Source organism: Nanorana parkeri, unplaced genomic scaffold (assembly GCF_000935625.1).
Source record: "Nanorana parkeri isolate BGI_ZX_2015 unplaced genomic scaffold, ASM93562v1 scaffold273, whole genome shotgun sequence".
NCBI classification, from domain to species: domain Eukaryota; kingdom Metazoa; phylum Chordata; class Amphibia; order Anura; family Dicroglossidae; genus Nanorana; species Nanorana parkeri.
Window position 1 is genome coordinate 63,840 of NW_017306541.1, and position 17,183 is coordinate 81,022.

At 38.3% G+C, this 17,183-nt stretch overlaps 1 protein-coding gene across 3 annotated transcripts in view; it reads right to left on the minus strand.

Annotated features, from left to right (window-relative positions):
• The window catches only part of MYO1B (myosin IB), a 230,201-nt gene that overhangs the window by 50,735 nt on the left and 162,283 nt on the right, over positions 1 to 17,183 (minus strand). For all 3 annotated transcript variants that reach the window (XM_018557219.1, XM_018557217.1, XM_018557216.1), the window contains exons 9-14: positions 16,425 to 16,528; positions 14,373 to 14,520; positions 9,980 to 10,098; positions 7,430 to 7,516; positions 4,962 to 5,027; positions 2,312 to 2,416 (exon numbers count right to left, since the gene is read on the minus strand). In XM_018557219.1, the coding sequence (XP_018412721.1) occupies positions 2,312 to 2,416; positions 4,962 to 5,027; positions 7,430 to 7,516; positions 9,980 to 10,098; positions 14,373 to 14,520; positions 16,425 to 16,528 (629 nt within the window). The remainder of the gene's footprint in view (positions 1 to 2,311; positions 2,417 to 4,961; positions 5,028 to 7,429; positions 7,517 to 9,979; positions 10,099 to 14,372; positions 14,521 to 16,424; positions 16,529 to 17,183) is intronic.

Sequence of the window (17,183 nt, forward strand, 5' to 3'; positions counted from 1 at the left end):
GTGCCAACCTTGTGAAGACGTACAGGACAGGTTTGACCTCTGTCATTGCCAACAAAGGATATATAACAAAGTATTGAGATGACCTTTTGATATTGACCAAATACTTATTTTCCACCATAATTTGCAAATAAATTTGTTCCAAATCAGCCAATGTGATTTGTCTGGATTTGTTTTCTCATTTTGTCTCTCATAGTTGAGGTCTACATATGATGCCAATTACAGGCCTCTATCATCTTTTTAAGTGGGAGAACTTGCACAATTGGTGGCTGACTAAATACTTTTTTGCCCCACTGTATATATATATATAACAATAGTAGCACTACAACAAAGCACCATTTCCCTGTAACCTAATAATGCCTCTTTCCACCGTGTCATTATTTAGCTGAATTCTGCAAGTCATAATGGGGTACACAAAGCAGCCTAAATGTAGGTTGAACAAAATTCTTTCACATCCCCAAAGACATCAACAACCCTGCATTGAAATAGGGAAAAAGTAAAATTAGATAGCCTTGCTGTACATTGTAAACTTGAATATGTGTATTTTTGTACATTAGTACATCTTTACAGCCGCCCAAGATGACTTGTACAGAACGGCTTCCCTGCAGTACATTTAGCTCTGCTTGCCTGAAGCAGGGCCAGTTTACACTAGCTCCGGCGCGTTCCAGCCAGCTTCCTGAGTTGAGGGTGGAAGGGAGCGTGGCCCGCAGTGTGACCGCCCACACTAGAACACGTGGCACATCAGTGCCTGCGTTCCGGTCCAGTGTGATCTGAAAAAATAGTACATGCAGCATTTTTTTAGATCGCACAGGACCAGAACGCAAGCATTGTTTTGCGTCGCGTTCTGGTGCGTTCGATCAGGGTGTGGTGGTGTGCTGAAGTCAATGAATGCAGGAAGCTGGCAGAATGCTCAACCTATACGGTGCCAAGCTTAACTGTGTCTTATCCTCAGATTTTAGCACCAGTGATGCGCCAGTGCCACCTGAAACAAATGGTCTATGATGCCCTCTTGCTACTTTAACAGACTGCAAAGGCTCAATAAAAATGCACAGTGTAAATGAAAAAAATGCCACCTTGAAGAGTATCTAACCTTAAAAACTAAAATGTTATATATTGCATCTCACTTTAGATGTGGTGGCTAGTACTTTTGTTAGACTTTATTTTCACCAGATGAGTCTGCCAGTACTACACTTACTGTCCTAGTATGACAACCCTCACTGAAGCTGCTGTATCAGGCCAAAAGAAATAGGACAGGAATGCTTTAAACTCCCCCTGTACTTTTGTCCATAACATAGATGGGGGAGATCCTGTAATCCTTGGAACAATACAACTAGCAAGAGTGCAGCACAAGCAGACAGCACAGGAAGTTATCAGCTCACAAGATTTCTGGTAGTAGTCAGTAGGTATTTTTTGCACATAAAAAAATTTCAAGAGTATATGTAACAGACCTAAAGGGAGCAAATTAGTAAAGTTCACTGTTCAAGCTAACATACACTTTTCTATATACTATTAGAGTTGAACATTTTTATGAATCGCATCTATTTAATTATGTTGGTGTTGTTTATATCTATATATTGCAATAACAAAGGAATAATAATTATTAGTTGATTAGTGATTTAGTGGTTAGCAATCTTGCTTTGAATTCTATCAGGGATACTACCTGTAAGGAGTTTGTATATGCTGTCTGTGTTTGTGGGGTTTCCTTTAGTCTCTCTCCCACAGTCAAACCCCCCCCAACAAAAACAAAAACAACAAAATACTGGCATCCTCCCAAATTGCCCCTAGTGTATACTGTATATGAGTTTGGCAAGGACATTCGAGTATAACATTCCTTTGGATAACAGGAACTGATGAGAATAAATCTGCAAATGCTGTATAATATCTTGGAAATAAAATCGTTTGGTTTTTCTTTTTTGTTTTTTTTAAGCTTTTAGTCTCCCAGACAGAATTTACCTGTTTAAAGTGGACCTGAACTGTAAAAGAGAAGTTTTGCTGTGATCCAAGTGACATCTGGAATGTTAATTGTGCCTAACCTGTACCCTGAAAATATACCTTTAGTTTTGAATTCTTCCTGAAAACCAGAACTTCTTCTTGTGTGCCCAGGCACTCATATGCCTTCAACCCCATAGCCTTATAACTGCAGTGTGCATCAGAGGCACTCCTGTCTCAGACAGCTGGTCTGAGATCTGCAGTGAGATTTGGTGATGTTATTACTCTTATTACTCTTATTACTTACTTGTGATTTTCTGCTGTTTTACAGTGTCCTTTACTTACACATGTAATTGCTTAAAGCTACAGTACTGTGCTAGGTTACCTCTCGCACGTATTCTTCCTGTTCTTCCTTCAAAGTCAGTTCAATAAAGATTTGTTGCAACTTCTCATTGCAGTAGTTGATGATAAACTGTTCAAAACTGTTCTCCTGAAAAATTTAAACAGAAAGTCATTCAAAAGTACACTACTCATTCTTACTGCAACAATTAGACATCAATAAAAGCTATTAAAATTATGCTATTATGATTTGACAAAATGCATAAAATAAAAACCTAAATATGAGATATTTATATATATAAATACATATACTGGGGGAAACAAAACTGGAAATCTCACTTCCTCTAGAGTTACTCTGTCTTAAACTGAGTAACAATTAAATTTTGCATTTGTAAATTCAATTATAATGCATTTTTAAACTTCTAGACAATCCCCATTACATAACCAACACGTGGGATGAATCAATACAGTAGCTATGACTGTAACAAGTCTTGTATTCTCCAGAAAGAAAGAAACGCTTTAGTTTTGTGCCACATTAACTTCCAGTGGAATCAGGATGAGACCCTGGTATTACATCAAATCTGCGCTCATCTCACTCATCTCACTTGCTCAGCACAACTAAAGAATGTTTTCTGCTGACATAAGCTTGCTGCCTCCACTTCACCCTACACACATTCATTTCACCAAGTATGCACACACAGCTAGATCAAACAGAATGCCAGCCAGGAGCCAGGGCCTAATTAAAGAACCCACAGCCCTTATGCACTGTTCTGCAGTGACAGACGTCCTTTATTACCCAAATTCATGTCTCTGCTTTGTGTTGGCTCAGTTTACATAGTAAGGGTCATGAAGCTTCCTCTAGAAAGGCTGCCTTAGGTAGAATCTGAATCACTGTCAAACTCAAGCTTTTTACAGTTGTTACTGGGGAAAGATACAGTAAGTGGTACCCGGACATGTATATAAAAGTTACATTTTCATAATCTACAAGCAATATACTCAATTCTCTGCACCCACACTATTAAAATCAGTTTGTGGAAACCCGTTTGTTTTTCTCACAGTATAAATAGCAGAATGAAAATTCTACAGAAAAAAAAAACCTTTGCAGAATCTCTCAACCATTTCATTGTTACTGTTACCAGAGATGCTTCACAAGACTACCTTTCTTCACTTTAAGCTTTTTACAACTACCTCTTAAACACTTCATCACATGTCTGACTTAAAGGAGAACTATGGGGTCAGGGCTTTTCCCCATAGTTCTCCTTAGGGTAACAGGAGGACACAAACTAGCATCCTCCCGTCACCCTAAGCTCAGTATACCGCGCGCTACAGCTCGCGGTATACATAGACATCGATGTCGAGATCCGCCCAGCTGCGTGAGTGACAGCTGGCTCTGCCTATCTAGAGGCAGAGCCAGCTGTACCCGCCCCCTCCCCCGTCCGTTCCGCCAGTCAGCGCTGACGGATTGGAGTGGGGAGGGGGGAATCCATCCCCTCCCCTGTCACGGCAGAGAGCCGTAACAGGATCGAGAAGTGAGCGAACACCGGCATGTGTTCGCTCACCTCCCAATCTACTGAGCCGACCTGTGACAGTCTCATTGTCACAGGTCGGCTAGAACTGAGGTGAGTGAAAAGCACTCACCTCATAGTACTCCTTTAAAGCTCAAAACTCCAAGCAAGCCAGAAAATACAGAGTGGACATACATTTCTAGAAGTTGATTTACCTGACGAAAGATTTGCATTTTATCCAGTTTTACCTCAGATTTGCTCTGCCAAACTGGTGACCTGAATATTACACTACTGTAATTTTAAAGTATTAGGCTGTCTCCCTGTCATCAGCCTGTGGACCATAAATGAGAAGTATACCGATGAGGCAACCTCTCTATTCTCTTCAACCTTCTTTTTTTTCAGAACATGTGAATGCAGCACACCTGACTGTGAGGTGGACTGTTGTTCATCTCTTCAGCAGTTTGAAGGCTGCCATACAGGGAATTACAGGGATTCACTTTCTAGTAAAATTCAGTTACTTATGTATTCTGGTTGCATTTTAAAATACATTTTAGTATGTACATTTTTTTTTTTCTGCTTGGAATTCAGAATTAATGTTTCTATAAAACGTCCTGTTTGGGTCTAAAGAATCCTTCTGCTTTGTCGCTTTCTTTGATGTTACTTATTAAAAACTTTCACACTTTGTCAAAGATTGGAAGTGGTACATTACCCAACACCCTGGAGGGAATTTATCAAAACTGGAGCAGACAAAATCTGAGCAGCTGTGTATGGTAACCAATCAGCTTCTCTCTACAATTTGTTCAGTTAAGATTTGAAAATGAAAGAGAGAAGATGATTGGTTGCCATGCAAAGCTGCTCCAGATTTTGTCTGTTCCAGTTTTGATAAATTCCCTTCCCTGTGTTCAGCACATCCGTTTTTAATTACACCACCAGGATAAGGATTATTATTTTCCAAAAAGTGACAGTTGTGTTTAGCTAAGTCCAATGAGAAAATAACAGTCACACAGTTGAAGATGAACATTTGTATCCTTGTGCTATGCTTTGTGAATGAAGCGTGTTATCCCTTTAAATCTGAATTACTACTTCACATCTCCTTCTCATTCTATATATGATTTAAAACCACATTTTGAACAAGTATTGGAAATCACCGATACCACAATAAAGATATTTTATAGACACAAAAAAGCATACCTCAAATATTTCAAAGCCATAAATATCCAGAACTCCCATAACCTTCTTTCTGACTTTATTCTGTGCCTACAAAATAAAGTGGTATAAAAGTACACAAGTACATTGAAATTCAACCTTTTAGATACATTTATATTTAGGTACAGAGATCAAAATCTGCTCTTCTGGAAATGTACCCAATCCACTTCATTGGAGATGCACTAAAATAATTGCTGTTGAATAAGTGAACAAAATACCTATAACAGTGTGGAAACTGGGCACATTAAATTGACTCAGTCCAGCTACTATTACTCTCTAATAAATCTCTATTAGATTCAGTGACCGTAGAGTTGGAAGCACAGATACCCATGTGTTATTCTTTCTATACTACACAGTACAGATGTAGGAGGGCACTTATTTTCCATATGGAGAAAAAAAGCTTGCACAACTCTTTGATAAGATATAGGGCACATGGATGGCTTCTTCTCAAACGCTCTCCTCTTTGGTGTCTTCAAAGTGAGTTTTTTAATTTTGCATATATACTATACTATACTATACTATAGTATGTGTACCCAAAATACTTTTAAACTGTAATCTTCTTCATTTTTGAAGCCATATCTATTATTCCCTTGAGTTTTTGTACATCTAACTATGTCAACTGACAAAGAGTCTGTACCTCAAATGACATGTAATTTTGTTGTTGTTCGCTTTGTTTCGCTTTATTAAGTTGCTTTTCTTATCACTTTAAAACACAATAAAAATTTATTTTTAAAAAAAAAACAGGATAAAGGAAATGGGGTGGAAAACCCTTATCATTATTTTTAACCATTAATGTTAAATAGTGCAGATTGAGGGTGTGGGTAATTTGTGTTTCTCATAATGATTGATATCTATAACTTGAATGCACTGTGGTGAATTTTAAGGTGAACTGAACTTTACAAGTTCGCAGGGAGGAGACAACTTACCCTTATGTTACCAGTGGCGTAGAATAAGCCACTGACCATCAGCCCAAAATACCATCAATAAAGCAGAGAGGTGCATTGAGATCTTAACATGTTGCTTGGTGTTCTGAACCACTATACCTTTTTACACTTTAAAACAAAAGCCAACCCGATTTGGGTTGATTCTTACACTTGATGGATAGATTCATCCACCTCTATGTATAATAAGTACCAATGTTCATCCTTAGCCGTTTATTTTTGGAACCATGTCAGGTTGTAAAATGTTTGACATTTGAAACTATAAAAACAGTACAATATGTGCACAACAAACATTTGTTAAATTAGGAACTATGTTTGCATTGCGCAATGCGTTTCCCAAACAAAAAGGTACGTGGGATGGCAAATACAAATATTTAAGCAACAGCTGTACTCAGTCATTTCCTTATTTTGCATATATCACAACTCAAGACTTCATGTACGCATAATATTTCTGGAACCAGCAATAACAGCTGTTATGCTGGTGATACCGGATGCAATTTTAAATTTCAAGTTTTTTATGATGCAACATTAAGGCACAATTTAACCATTTCATCCTCCTACAAAAAAGATTTGTCCAGAACTCTATTATCATAAAGTACTTGTAGCTGAATTAGAAGGAGCAGCACCAAGGCTCACATTTACACATTACAGACTGTGATCCTATGTTGTTTTCCTCTTATGTCTCCCTTTGGACAATTGTGGCTGACTTAAAAATCATAAGGGCATGGGGGAAATGTAGGAGGATGTTGAGGCGGAGTCAGAAGAGTCTTTGCTATTCACAAGATGTGTAACTAACTTTCTGCTCCACTGTCCTATGGTCTGTACAGTTGGAATGTAGTTCTGAATGTAAAGCAGATCCCATAGCACATTCTAGCAGTGATTGTTGCAAATATAATTCAAAAAGGGGTGTAGCTTAAACAAAAGGCATATGGCACAGAGACATGGTTGAGGTGTTTTAAAGCACACAAAGTAGCAATAGCATGTCTGTGGGGAGTTTATAATAGTAGACCTCTTGATGGCAGCCATAGAGGGACATGTAACTCACAGTTTAACATTTATCTCCTTTATTTCTTAAGATTTTTATTTTCATGGAATTCTCCTTTGAAATGAAATATGTATGGCTATGCTCAGCTTTATGTAAATAGCAATGTGTATTAATGTTGCAAAAACTTTGTTTAGTTTTTAATTGTTTTTTAGTCACATATATGGGTATTGCTTGCTACATATTAGTGCAGCCCAGTGATTGTGCTTTCAGTGGACATCTATCATTCTGCTCAAACTGGCTTTAAAGAACTGACTTTCTAAGCAGCTTATCTGGTTTTCTGAATAGTTGTTGTGTAATTGTTAAATAACCTTGTGAAGCACACAGCCAAAAAACTACAAACCCGTATATGAAGTATATTCATGAGAATATGAAAGAGCAAATATGCCTCAGCAATATTACTTATATCATGACTCAAAATGTGTGCTAATTTATACTATAATGTAACTATTAAAAAATGAATGCCTTACCTTAATACTCTCATTTATTCTGTTGACAAGCCATGAAAACAGTCTGCTATACATGTTTTTAGCCAGTGCATCACGGGCGTAGTAGGCCTGAATGGCAAAGAACATAAATCATGAAGGAGTTTACAGTACCATGCCTACCATTCCGTATATCTTTACTTCATTAAGAGAAGCAAACAGACATTTACTGCATTATACAACTATTGTGAGCAGGCACACTAAATTACAGTAATCACCCTCATAGGATAGCTAGATATCTTGCTTGCTTTAAGTGGGCATTAGGCTCAGAGGATGGCCAGAAAAGCAGGCAGAAGTATCTAAAACAAATGTGTTACGTAAGTATAACCATGCATATTATTGTGCCTAAGGCCGGTTCACACCTGGGCGTTTTACAGCGCGTTCCTACGCTCTGTAAAACGCTCAACATGTGAAAACCAATGATTGCCTATGGGCATGGTTCCCACCTGGGCGTAGGAACGCGCTGCAAAACGCCCTACGCCCAAAGAAGTACAGGAACTTCTTTGGGGCATATTTGCCGCGCGTATTTGGGATACAGCCAACAAATGTAAAAGAGGAAGGCATTTTGTTTATAAACAGGTTTGTAAACCTAAACCTTAAAGCTGAACTTCAGGCAGTTTTAAAAAGATTTAGCCTCCCATAAATTAAGGATCTATTGCTCATTTAGTCTGGGAAGCATGTAATAGAGATGATTACTTACCTTATTCATCGATCCCAAATGCTTCCTTCCCAATGGTGTGGACAAGTGCTTTAAAGCCACTTCTCCACTTCTTAGGTTGGGTGGCTACTCCCTCGCCAACATCATCACCTACAATGTAGGACCAGTGGCCACAGCTGATCATGCTTTATACATGACAATGTTGAAGACACATTCTAAGGCTGGAACAGCAGCAAGGAAGGACACCAGCTGCCACCGGATTGAAGAATAAGGTAAAGTGCAAACCCCTAAGCTAAATGAGCATTAAATCATAAATATGCAAAGGGGAAAGACCCTAACAGGCTTTTTTAAACCAGTTTTAAAACACCATACAGTAATGACATACTATAAAAAAATTTTTATTTTGGTGCAGATAGCTTTCATATGACAAACTAAGTAAAAGCAGATCAAAGTTGTGAGGAGGTATGAAAATAACATACAGGGGTTTCAATAGCCAATAGCAGGCTGGTTAATAAAACCCTGCCCAATGAGCAAAGGAGCGGACCTGAGAGAGAAAGTGAAAGCATCACATATGATTACATGCGGTGTGCAGACGTTTACATGCAGCAGCTGTCACCCGATCATTAATTTGAATTGCTGACAGTTGCCGCTTGTGACATATGCAGACATTAACACTGGTACCGTATATAGTAGCGGCCCCACGGGACTAAAAAATTTGTCATAGGAAGGGTTGTAGCTATGTGTACTATGTGTGTACAGGCATGCAGAGGGTAACTCTTGCCAGTTTATAACAGTGCAGAAAGCACAGACAAAAGCAACAGAAATAAATAACTAAAATAGCTAAGCTGCTCCTGAATTAGTTATTTCATATAGTAGTAGTAGATCATTGCATCATGGGAAACTCACATGGTCCGGTTAGTGCACTTGGATTGATTCGTTTATTCGGTCAACAGGAACCACTATGGTTAAACTGAATGCAATGTAACCGCAGCGGTTCCTACTTAATAACAAAACTATTTAGATTGACAGTATGGGAACTGGACTCTAGGGCTCCATCATTATTCTGTGTGTCCAGAACAACAGCTACTCTGTAAGTAGCAGCTCTTTCCCCTCAAAGGTAATAGCTTATGAGATTATTCCTTATGAAGATGAATACACTATAAGAGCAAAATACTAAATATTCCTACACTGCGCACACACCTCTAAAGAATGACCCACTCTATAAGAGACTATGAAAATAATTTTGTAAGGCATGTCAAGAGTTTCAACTTTATACCTAACAAGATGTAAATGTGTTCAACTACTATGTTTATTTTTATATACCATGTTGAACTGGTAACTATTCATATCACCCATTTCCTAAAGGAGAAGACAGCAATTCATCTTTAATAAAAGCTGTGCCTATCATTTGTTGATAATAGCATGGTAAGAGGCCCACATGCCCAAAATTCTCCAACCCTGCAGATGATATCCTATGTTCCTGTTGTTCTAGGCTGGTATCCTTAGGAAATGAATACCTATACAGTTTTTCAAATTTACTGTTGTGAGATTAAATATACAATTAAATGCATAGTTGTGTCTGTGTTTTTTAGGTTAGCCTATCATATAAAGAAATCACCTCCTTGCAAAAATAATGTAACTGAGAAAAAGACACCAAAAAGGAAAATAAAAAGGAGTTTTAATCTTCTTAGAAAAACATGTTTCCCCTATGGCACATTTGTAGATGTGAGTTCTAGTGAAAGAATGCTACAATTAGGTGCAAACAATTACACAATGACCTTGACCACTAAGTTGAATCCGGTTGGATCATCACAAAAAACAAGAATATTTTTTAGTTGCCTCTCACGAACTGCAAATGCATCAATTTATTCACTAACCTGAGAAACATTGAGTGTTGTGGAAACCTTTTCTTGTTTGGCTTCAACCGTGCGGAAACTGAAGGCTCGTTCCAACACACTCTGATCAATACCAATCAACTCACAGATTTCCTTCAACTCTAGACGTGAAAAAATATGAATGAAAAAACATTAGAAATTGCATTCAATATATACATTATTTTCAAGTATTTGTTAATTTCTTCCAGAACAGTAAGAGAAAATATTAGAGCCCATCTCCAAGATAATACCTCCAACACTCCCATGCCCCTTTAACTTATCTAAACCGTGGTCACATGATGCTCAGGTGCCAAGTCTTCCCTCTTCCTTTACTTCTTGCAGGGTCCTTCAGAAGTCCACATCACTGCCTGCGGGACATGAGCACTATCTACTGGATGTCCAATGGAGGAGTCCTCTCAGGATACAGAAGAGAAGTGGCGTCAAAGCATGGGGATGGCAAGGGGTTGGCTTGTGTAGGGCCATCTGCAGTATTGGATTACCTGGAGCGAGGATAGTTAGGCAAGAATAACTTGCTTCACAAAGTAAGCAGACAAAATCCCTGCAGGATGGGTTAGAGGGGGTGGGGGTCATACTTTGCCCTGAGGGTCAGCATGACAGCTAGCCAAAAAGCATTGCCAGAAGGTGAGGTCAGCAATGGCCCCTTTTTTTTAAGGATAAGAAATTTATTGACTAAGGCTGGTGGGTGCTTATATCAGGATAGATTTGAGACAAGGGGTCGAATATGTATATATAAAGGTTTTAATAATGCTATCTGGCACCAAATGTGGAGAACAATTAAAGGGCACCTATACTACACAAAAATGATTTCTTAAACCACAATTACCAATGATTTGCCAAAAATAGTTTGCTAAAATTACAGGTGCTCTACAACAGCACTGTTGTAGCCGTTTAACAAAACTATTGCCTAAGCCTCCTCTGAAAGTGATTAAGCCTCTATGATTAGGCCCATGTTGTGGAACACGTTAGGGAAGGTATGGGGGAGTGTATTTGGAGGTTTGGAGGTGTATACTCATGGGTTTCTGTTGGAGTAACTACAATAAAACTTGATTTTATATGTACACCAGCTAAGTGTGACTGATATTTGAGGATTCGTCTGGGAGGTGAAAACGCACCTTTGGTCTGCACCCAATGTGCTTGGTTGGTGTATGACCGAAGATAGAATGGGAGCGCTGGGATTCTGGTGTTTGGCTCCTCTGAAAGTGGTTACCCTTTTCTGTTTGCTTACCTATGTTCTACCTTTGCAGGTAAGCACTGTCATGTGGATAGGGGTTAAATCTGTTAGGTTTCCCTTGCGGTTTCTGTCCCCCAACAGTAAATCAATAACAGACGTTATAACCTAGTAACACTCTATCCTAGACAAAATGAAATAGATAATGATTTTACAGCGATAAGTCCATGTATATCATCCTACCAAAGGATGAGGAGGGTTTTAACATATTAAAACAGATTGTGCAAAAACATGACAGGATTAGGGGAATGTGTGTTGAAGCCTGAAGGGAGGCACTATTTTCTGGTTTTATTTTGTTGACTTTAGTAATACAAATAATGGAAATATTCCGGTCCTGACTGTGAACATAGAAGGAGATCCCATGGGTCTGTCAGACCCCTTATACTGAGTGGTCCATGTTGCTAGAGTTGTTTTTGTTCGATTTTAGAATGGCTCTGTAACTTTGTCCACCTCAGAATTCTTTATGTTGAAATATGGATAACTAAATCTTTAGCTGAATTTAAGCTGAGCTCCTGCCAAACAGCTAAATACGCATATCAAATATTTATAAGTGAGCTGCTTTTCCACCCCCGAGTATTTGTGTATGTGTCCATCCAGTTCTGAGATTTACACAGCTCTATCATATTAAATAGCCCGCGGATAACACTACCTTCTCTGCTACAGTTCTACTGTAGCTGTAGAAGGAATGCAGTGCTGTTGTTATCTCTCCAACCCCAGTCTGTTGACTGGACAGTAAAAATTGATTACAAAACAACAAGAAAAATACCGGGGTTTCTGAGCGATATGACACCATGGCTTGAAGTTTTGAAAATAGATTTTTATTTAAATATCACATATAATGCAAAAATACATACAAATTTGAATAAAAGAAAGGGAGCAACGGCAGTTGCAACCAGTTAAAAACAAAATTAAGCCAGAGGCATAGACCCATTAAACATTAGCTCAATAAAGGAGCAAAAGTGTGACATAGACTAAGATTGACCAGTAGCATACGGTATAATAGAATAAGAAGGACGTATATATGCCCTATGTTGGATTCTTTCTCAAGAAAACTGATGAAGAAAAATGATTATAATTCATTTACTGTTCCATTATGATTTACTATCTGTCAGGACGACCCATTATGTTTCATGCTTATAGATGTTTTGTTCTGTTAAACAATGTATCCCAGTTGCATGTTTGATGTTTCCTTTAAAACTGAGTTAGAAAAACAAATATGATCAATTTTTATTCATGGGAAATGCTATTTACATTTATATATGCTATGTTCAGCCAAACAAAGTATTCATTAATCAATGATCTTTCATCTGAGGTATAACGGCACAGAAAAAAACAAATTTAGGAATTTAGGAATCCACACAGCTGATGGACGTCCCAACACACACAGGTGTGGGGCGTTCCATCAGCGGTGGGGGCTTTATTAGGGGGGAGGGAACTACTAGAGAGCAGACATTGAAGCTGGAGATGCCTGGCTTCAGATGGATAGGAGTCACTAAGGCTGCCACAATCGATCAGACCCTCACCACAACCCTTAGTATTTCGCTTTATGCAGAGTATAATGAATACACAATGCATTTTGAGTCAACTATGTCCACACACACATATCACACTGTATATATAATAAGAGTTTAGGATAAGTAAAACATAACACATTCATTACGGTCACTGATGACAATTATCATCCTAATGTTCACTATATTAAGATAGACAACAAATCCCGACACCTTTAGTCACCTTTACTAAACTAGGTGAATAAACTCTTATAGCGGCCCGATGTCCTCCTTCTCTCCCCTCCTTTGGATACAAAGAACTGGACGGAGCATTTCCCTTTTGGAGGACTATCTTTCCACCTAGGCTCCATAAGAAAGCTAGACCCCTCAGTAAGTCACTCCATTTGGGTGGTGAGTAAATTTGACATACGGTGGTGAAACTCTCTCCGTTGGGTATATATAAAAACCCAGACACATGTCTTTATATATCCTGTGCACTTTATATACTCGAAAATAAATCTAACAACTTTGTGGATTCACGTTAATTGAATGCATCATTATTATTTTTTTGTTAGGGTAGGTCATAATCCCCTGAAGAAGCCAAGTTGCGAAACGCGTAGGGAATGGACTTATAGATTATATTGATTTATTTTGGTTATGTCTGAACATGTTTAATGGGTCTATGCCTCTGGCTTAATTTTGTTTTTAACTGGTTGCAACTGTCGTTGCTCCCTTTCTTTTATTCAAATTTGTATGTATTTTTGCATTATATGTGATATTTAAATAAAAATCTATTTTCAAAACTTCAAGCCATGGTGTCATATCGCTCAGAAACCCGGGTATTTTTCCTGTTGTTTTGTAATCAATATATTTTAGGGGGAGAGATTACACCTGGGGGGCCATGGGCCTGGCTACCCACAACTGTCTTGTAAATTTGGACAGTAAACATGCAGGACCACACTGATGAGGTCATCTCTCTGCTCATTTTACCCTATCCTCATGTTAGCATATCTTCCTTTTCAGCACACCTTTTTGGCTCCCAGTCTTGTCCCTCCCTCTTATGGAGCTCTGCTGTATCGGGATTACAAGAAGCTAATATCAAGTCCAAATCAAGTACGTACACTGTCTGCATTATAACAAAAAATAACTTTTTCGGATATAAAGATGCATTGGAGTGTAGGTTTTACTTCTGCCTGGAGTTTATCTTTACCCTATGTCATTCTTAAAATGCCAGTCCAATTACTATTCTCTGACTATATTCACCTTGTAATGTGGCTTTTCCCAATCTAGTTGAGGCCTGTTGCCTTTCCACATATTCAGGCCTCAACATTACAGAACATTCTTTCCTGTGGCCAGCCCTATTTCTGTGGTTATGTTGCGATCATCTGGAAAATGAATAGCTGACGACCACATCCTATGTCTTTTCAGCTACCAAATAAAGGCAAATACAGCATGCTTCGAAGACTGAAAAATTAAGCAAGCAGTCAAATAATGATCTTGTTTGAAGAAATATTGCCATTAGTTTTTTTTCTCCAGGAAGTATTGCCTGTAATTTATAACTTGAATCTACAATAATGTCTGCTTGTTTAAAGGTCAAATTTTTATACTTAAATCATTAAATGATCTAAGTATAACAAAGCTCATTCTGTGTTCTCACCATTTTTATCCTTAATCTTGCTTTCATCCATGCCATTGACACGAGATTCTGGCTTAAACTCAATATTCCCCAGTTTTAATACTGCAGCCACAATCTCCAAGACTGACTGTGTTTCATGGTCCATAAAACCTACAATCTGCATAGCATTCTAGAAGAAGAAACAGAAATATAACCTGTATTAATAGTCATTTTAATAAACACAAATGAAAAATTATTACTTTTATCAGCAACAAACTTCTCATCACCAAAATGTATCTACCATGTGATTATAAATTGTCAACGCCCACATTTTCGAATTCACAATAACACAGACATTTTGGCACACATTATTATATACAAAAAGGATTTAACAGTTGAAAATCTTGAACAAAATAAGTCATTTATTTATTAGTGTAAACACTATCACTGAACCTCAACATTACAGCTAAACTTTAAGGCATTTTGAAAAACATGAACAAATACACATGTATAAAAGTAAAAAAAGTGCAATTATTATTTTTTTGCATTCAGACCTGTAAAACATTGCAACCGCAATCAGTGCATTGCAGGTATAATGCCCAAATTCCTGCACTATACATCTACATCCTAAACCTTAGGTCCATTATGGGGCTGGAGGGGGCAAACAATGGACTACAGGCGTGTTGACATCACTGGACTTGCGTTCTATTGAAATCTACAACTCCCTCTGCCGCGGTGGCTGATGGGACTTGTAGTCTTTCATTTACGGATCCCTGTGCAGGCAGAGCCAGGCATAGCTGCGCTAAATTTAAAATACCACACATCGGGGCAGGGAGAAGCAAGTGGGAAAAGGGGTGTTTACGGTGGGGGGGTTTGGGGAATGGGAAGTAAGCCTTTGCCTTTAACCTCATCTAAACCCTAAATTTTACCAAAACTTAGCCTCTAAACCTAATTTTTACAAACACTATAGGGCCTGCAAACACCCCCACAATTTGCATCCAGAGTCTAAAGTGATACAAACGAACACAACTACTGTACACCTCTCAGGAACACTATTTAAGACTTCAATGGAATAAACCAACAAAAGCATCAATCATAAGTGTGAAACAAAAAAAACAAAAAATACTAAGCATACAAACTAATACATCCCAAAAACCTACTTTATTAATTAAAATATACCCTTGATAAAATTATAAAATCCCATGTCTGGCTCTACCCAGTGGTGTATTTTAGTTTTGTGCTGACCTATGCAAGACTAAACTTGGGCATCCCCCTAATCTTAATTTGCCCCAACCCTTCCTGTTTAAGACATTAAAGAAGAAATGCAGGGACAGTAAAATATAGTCTCCCTGCTGTTTAGAGCCAGCATTGGACACTGCAGATGTCACACACCGGCTCTACGATCAAGAGCTGAGTAAGCAGGTAACCTCTGACTGCTTAGCTCTTGGTTCCTTCTCTCTAGAGAGAGCAGTGACTGTCAGTCACTCCCCTCTCTGTGTTTCTCCAGCGCTCACTGTAGGAACAGACATGGGAGGGGGTACGTGCGGCAGCTGGGGACACAGGGTTAAGAACTTTCTCACCACCCAACTTGACAATACAGCTATAGAATGAGCATAATAAACAGGAAACTAGCGACTTCTCAGAAAATGGCAGAAAGGCACCTCCTGAAAGAGAGCTCTTTGCAGAAATAAGGATATCATAACGGGTGATACATATTTCTTAGAGTCTGTCAATACCACAAGTAGAAGTAGTATTCCCATAAAACTTGGCTAGTTGTAGAACTGCTAATTTTGTGAATTTTATTAGGAACCCAATTTTACACAGTCTAACAACTTTTTCTATATTGAACAAAAACAGCATTTGGTCAAAATAAAGGAAGTTAATTGTTGATGTTTTTATGCTTTTAAAAATTCACTTTATTTCCCTAATGGAGACAAGCAGAACCTGGAGAACACATCAAGCCACACTAACCTCACCTCTATATTTTCCAATATATAGTAATTGTGTGCAATGCGTCCAGTGTTTTGCCAAACACGAGCGTTAAATCTGATACCAATGAATGTAAGACTCAACAAACACCATCTGTTCTCTTACCTTGACAGTTTTGAAGTTTGATGCATCATCTATACCATTTACTTTAGCAGAATCCAGGCTGAGATAGCTGTATTTGCTGAAATCACGATCAAGTTTCAGTTTATCTAGGAAATAAAGTGTTTAAAGATAATGGAGATTAATGAAGAGTTACATAGTTACATAGTTACATAGTATTTGAGGTTGAATAAAGACATTAGTCCATCAAGTCCAACCTATTAGGATCTCATTCTAGGAGTACCTGTACCCCCGTATATTATGGTCCCTTAAGAAATCGTCCAAAAGTTTCTTGAACAATTCCACATTATTTGCTGAAATCACCGCCTGTGGCAGTGAGTTCCAGACCCTAACTGATCTTACTGTGAAGAACCCCCTTCGCCCCTTGTGCTGGAATTTTTTTTCCACCAATTTTAGGTGATGGCCTCTAGTTTTTGTAACGGAGTTAATTTTAAACAGTTTATCGCTAATGTTGCTACCACCATTAAACATTTTGTACATGGAAATCATATCCCCCCTTAATCTCCTCACCTCTAATGTGAACATGTTTAAATTTAGTAGCCTCGTCTCGTAGCTCTGGTCCTCCATACCCCTAATTAGTTTGGTTGCCCTTCGCTGGACTTTTTCCAACTCAAGGACATCTTTTCTTAGTACTGGTGACCAGAACTGGACCGCGTACTCCAGATGAGGTCGAACCAATGATCTATAAAGTGGCAAAATTATAGACTTGTCCCTGCAATACATCCCCTTTTTAATACAGGACAA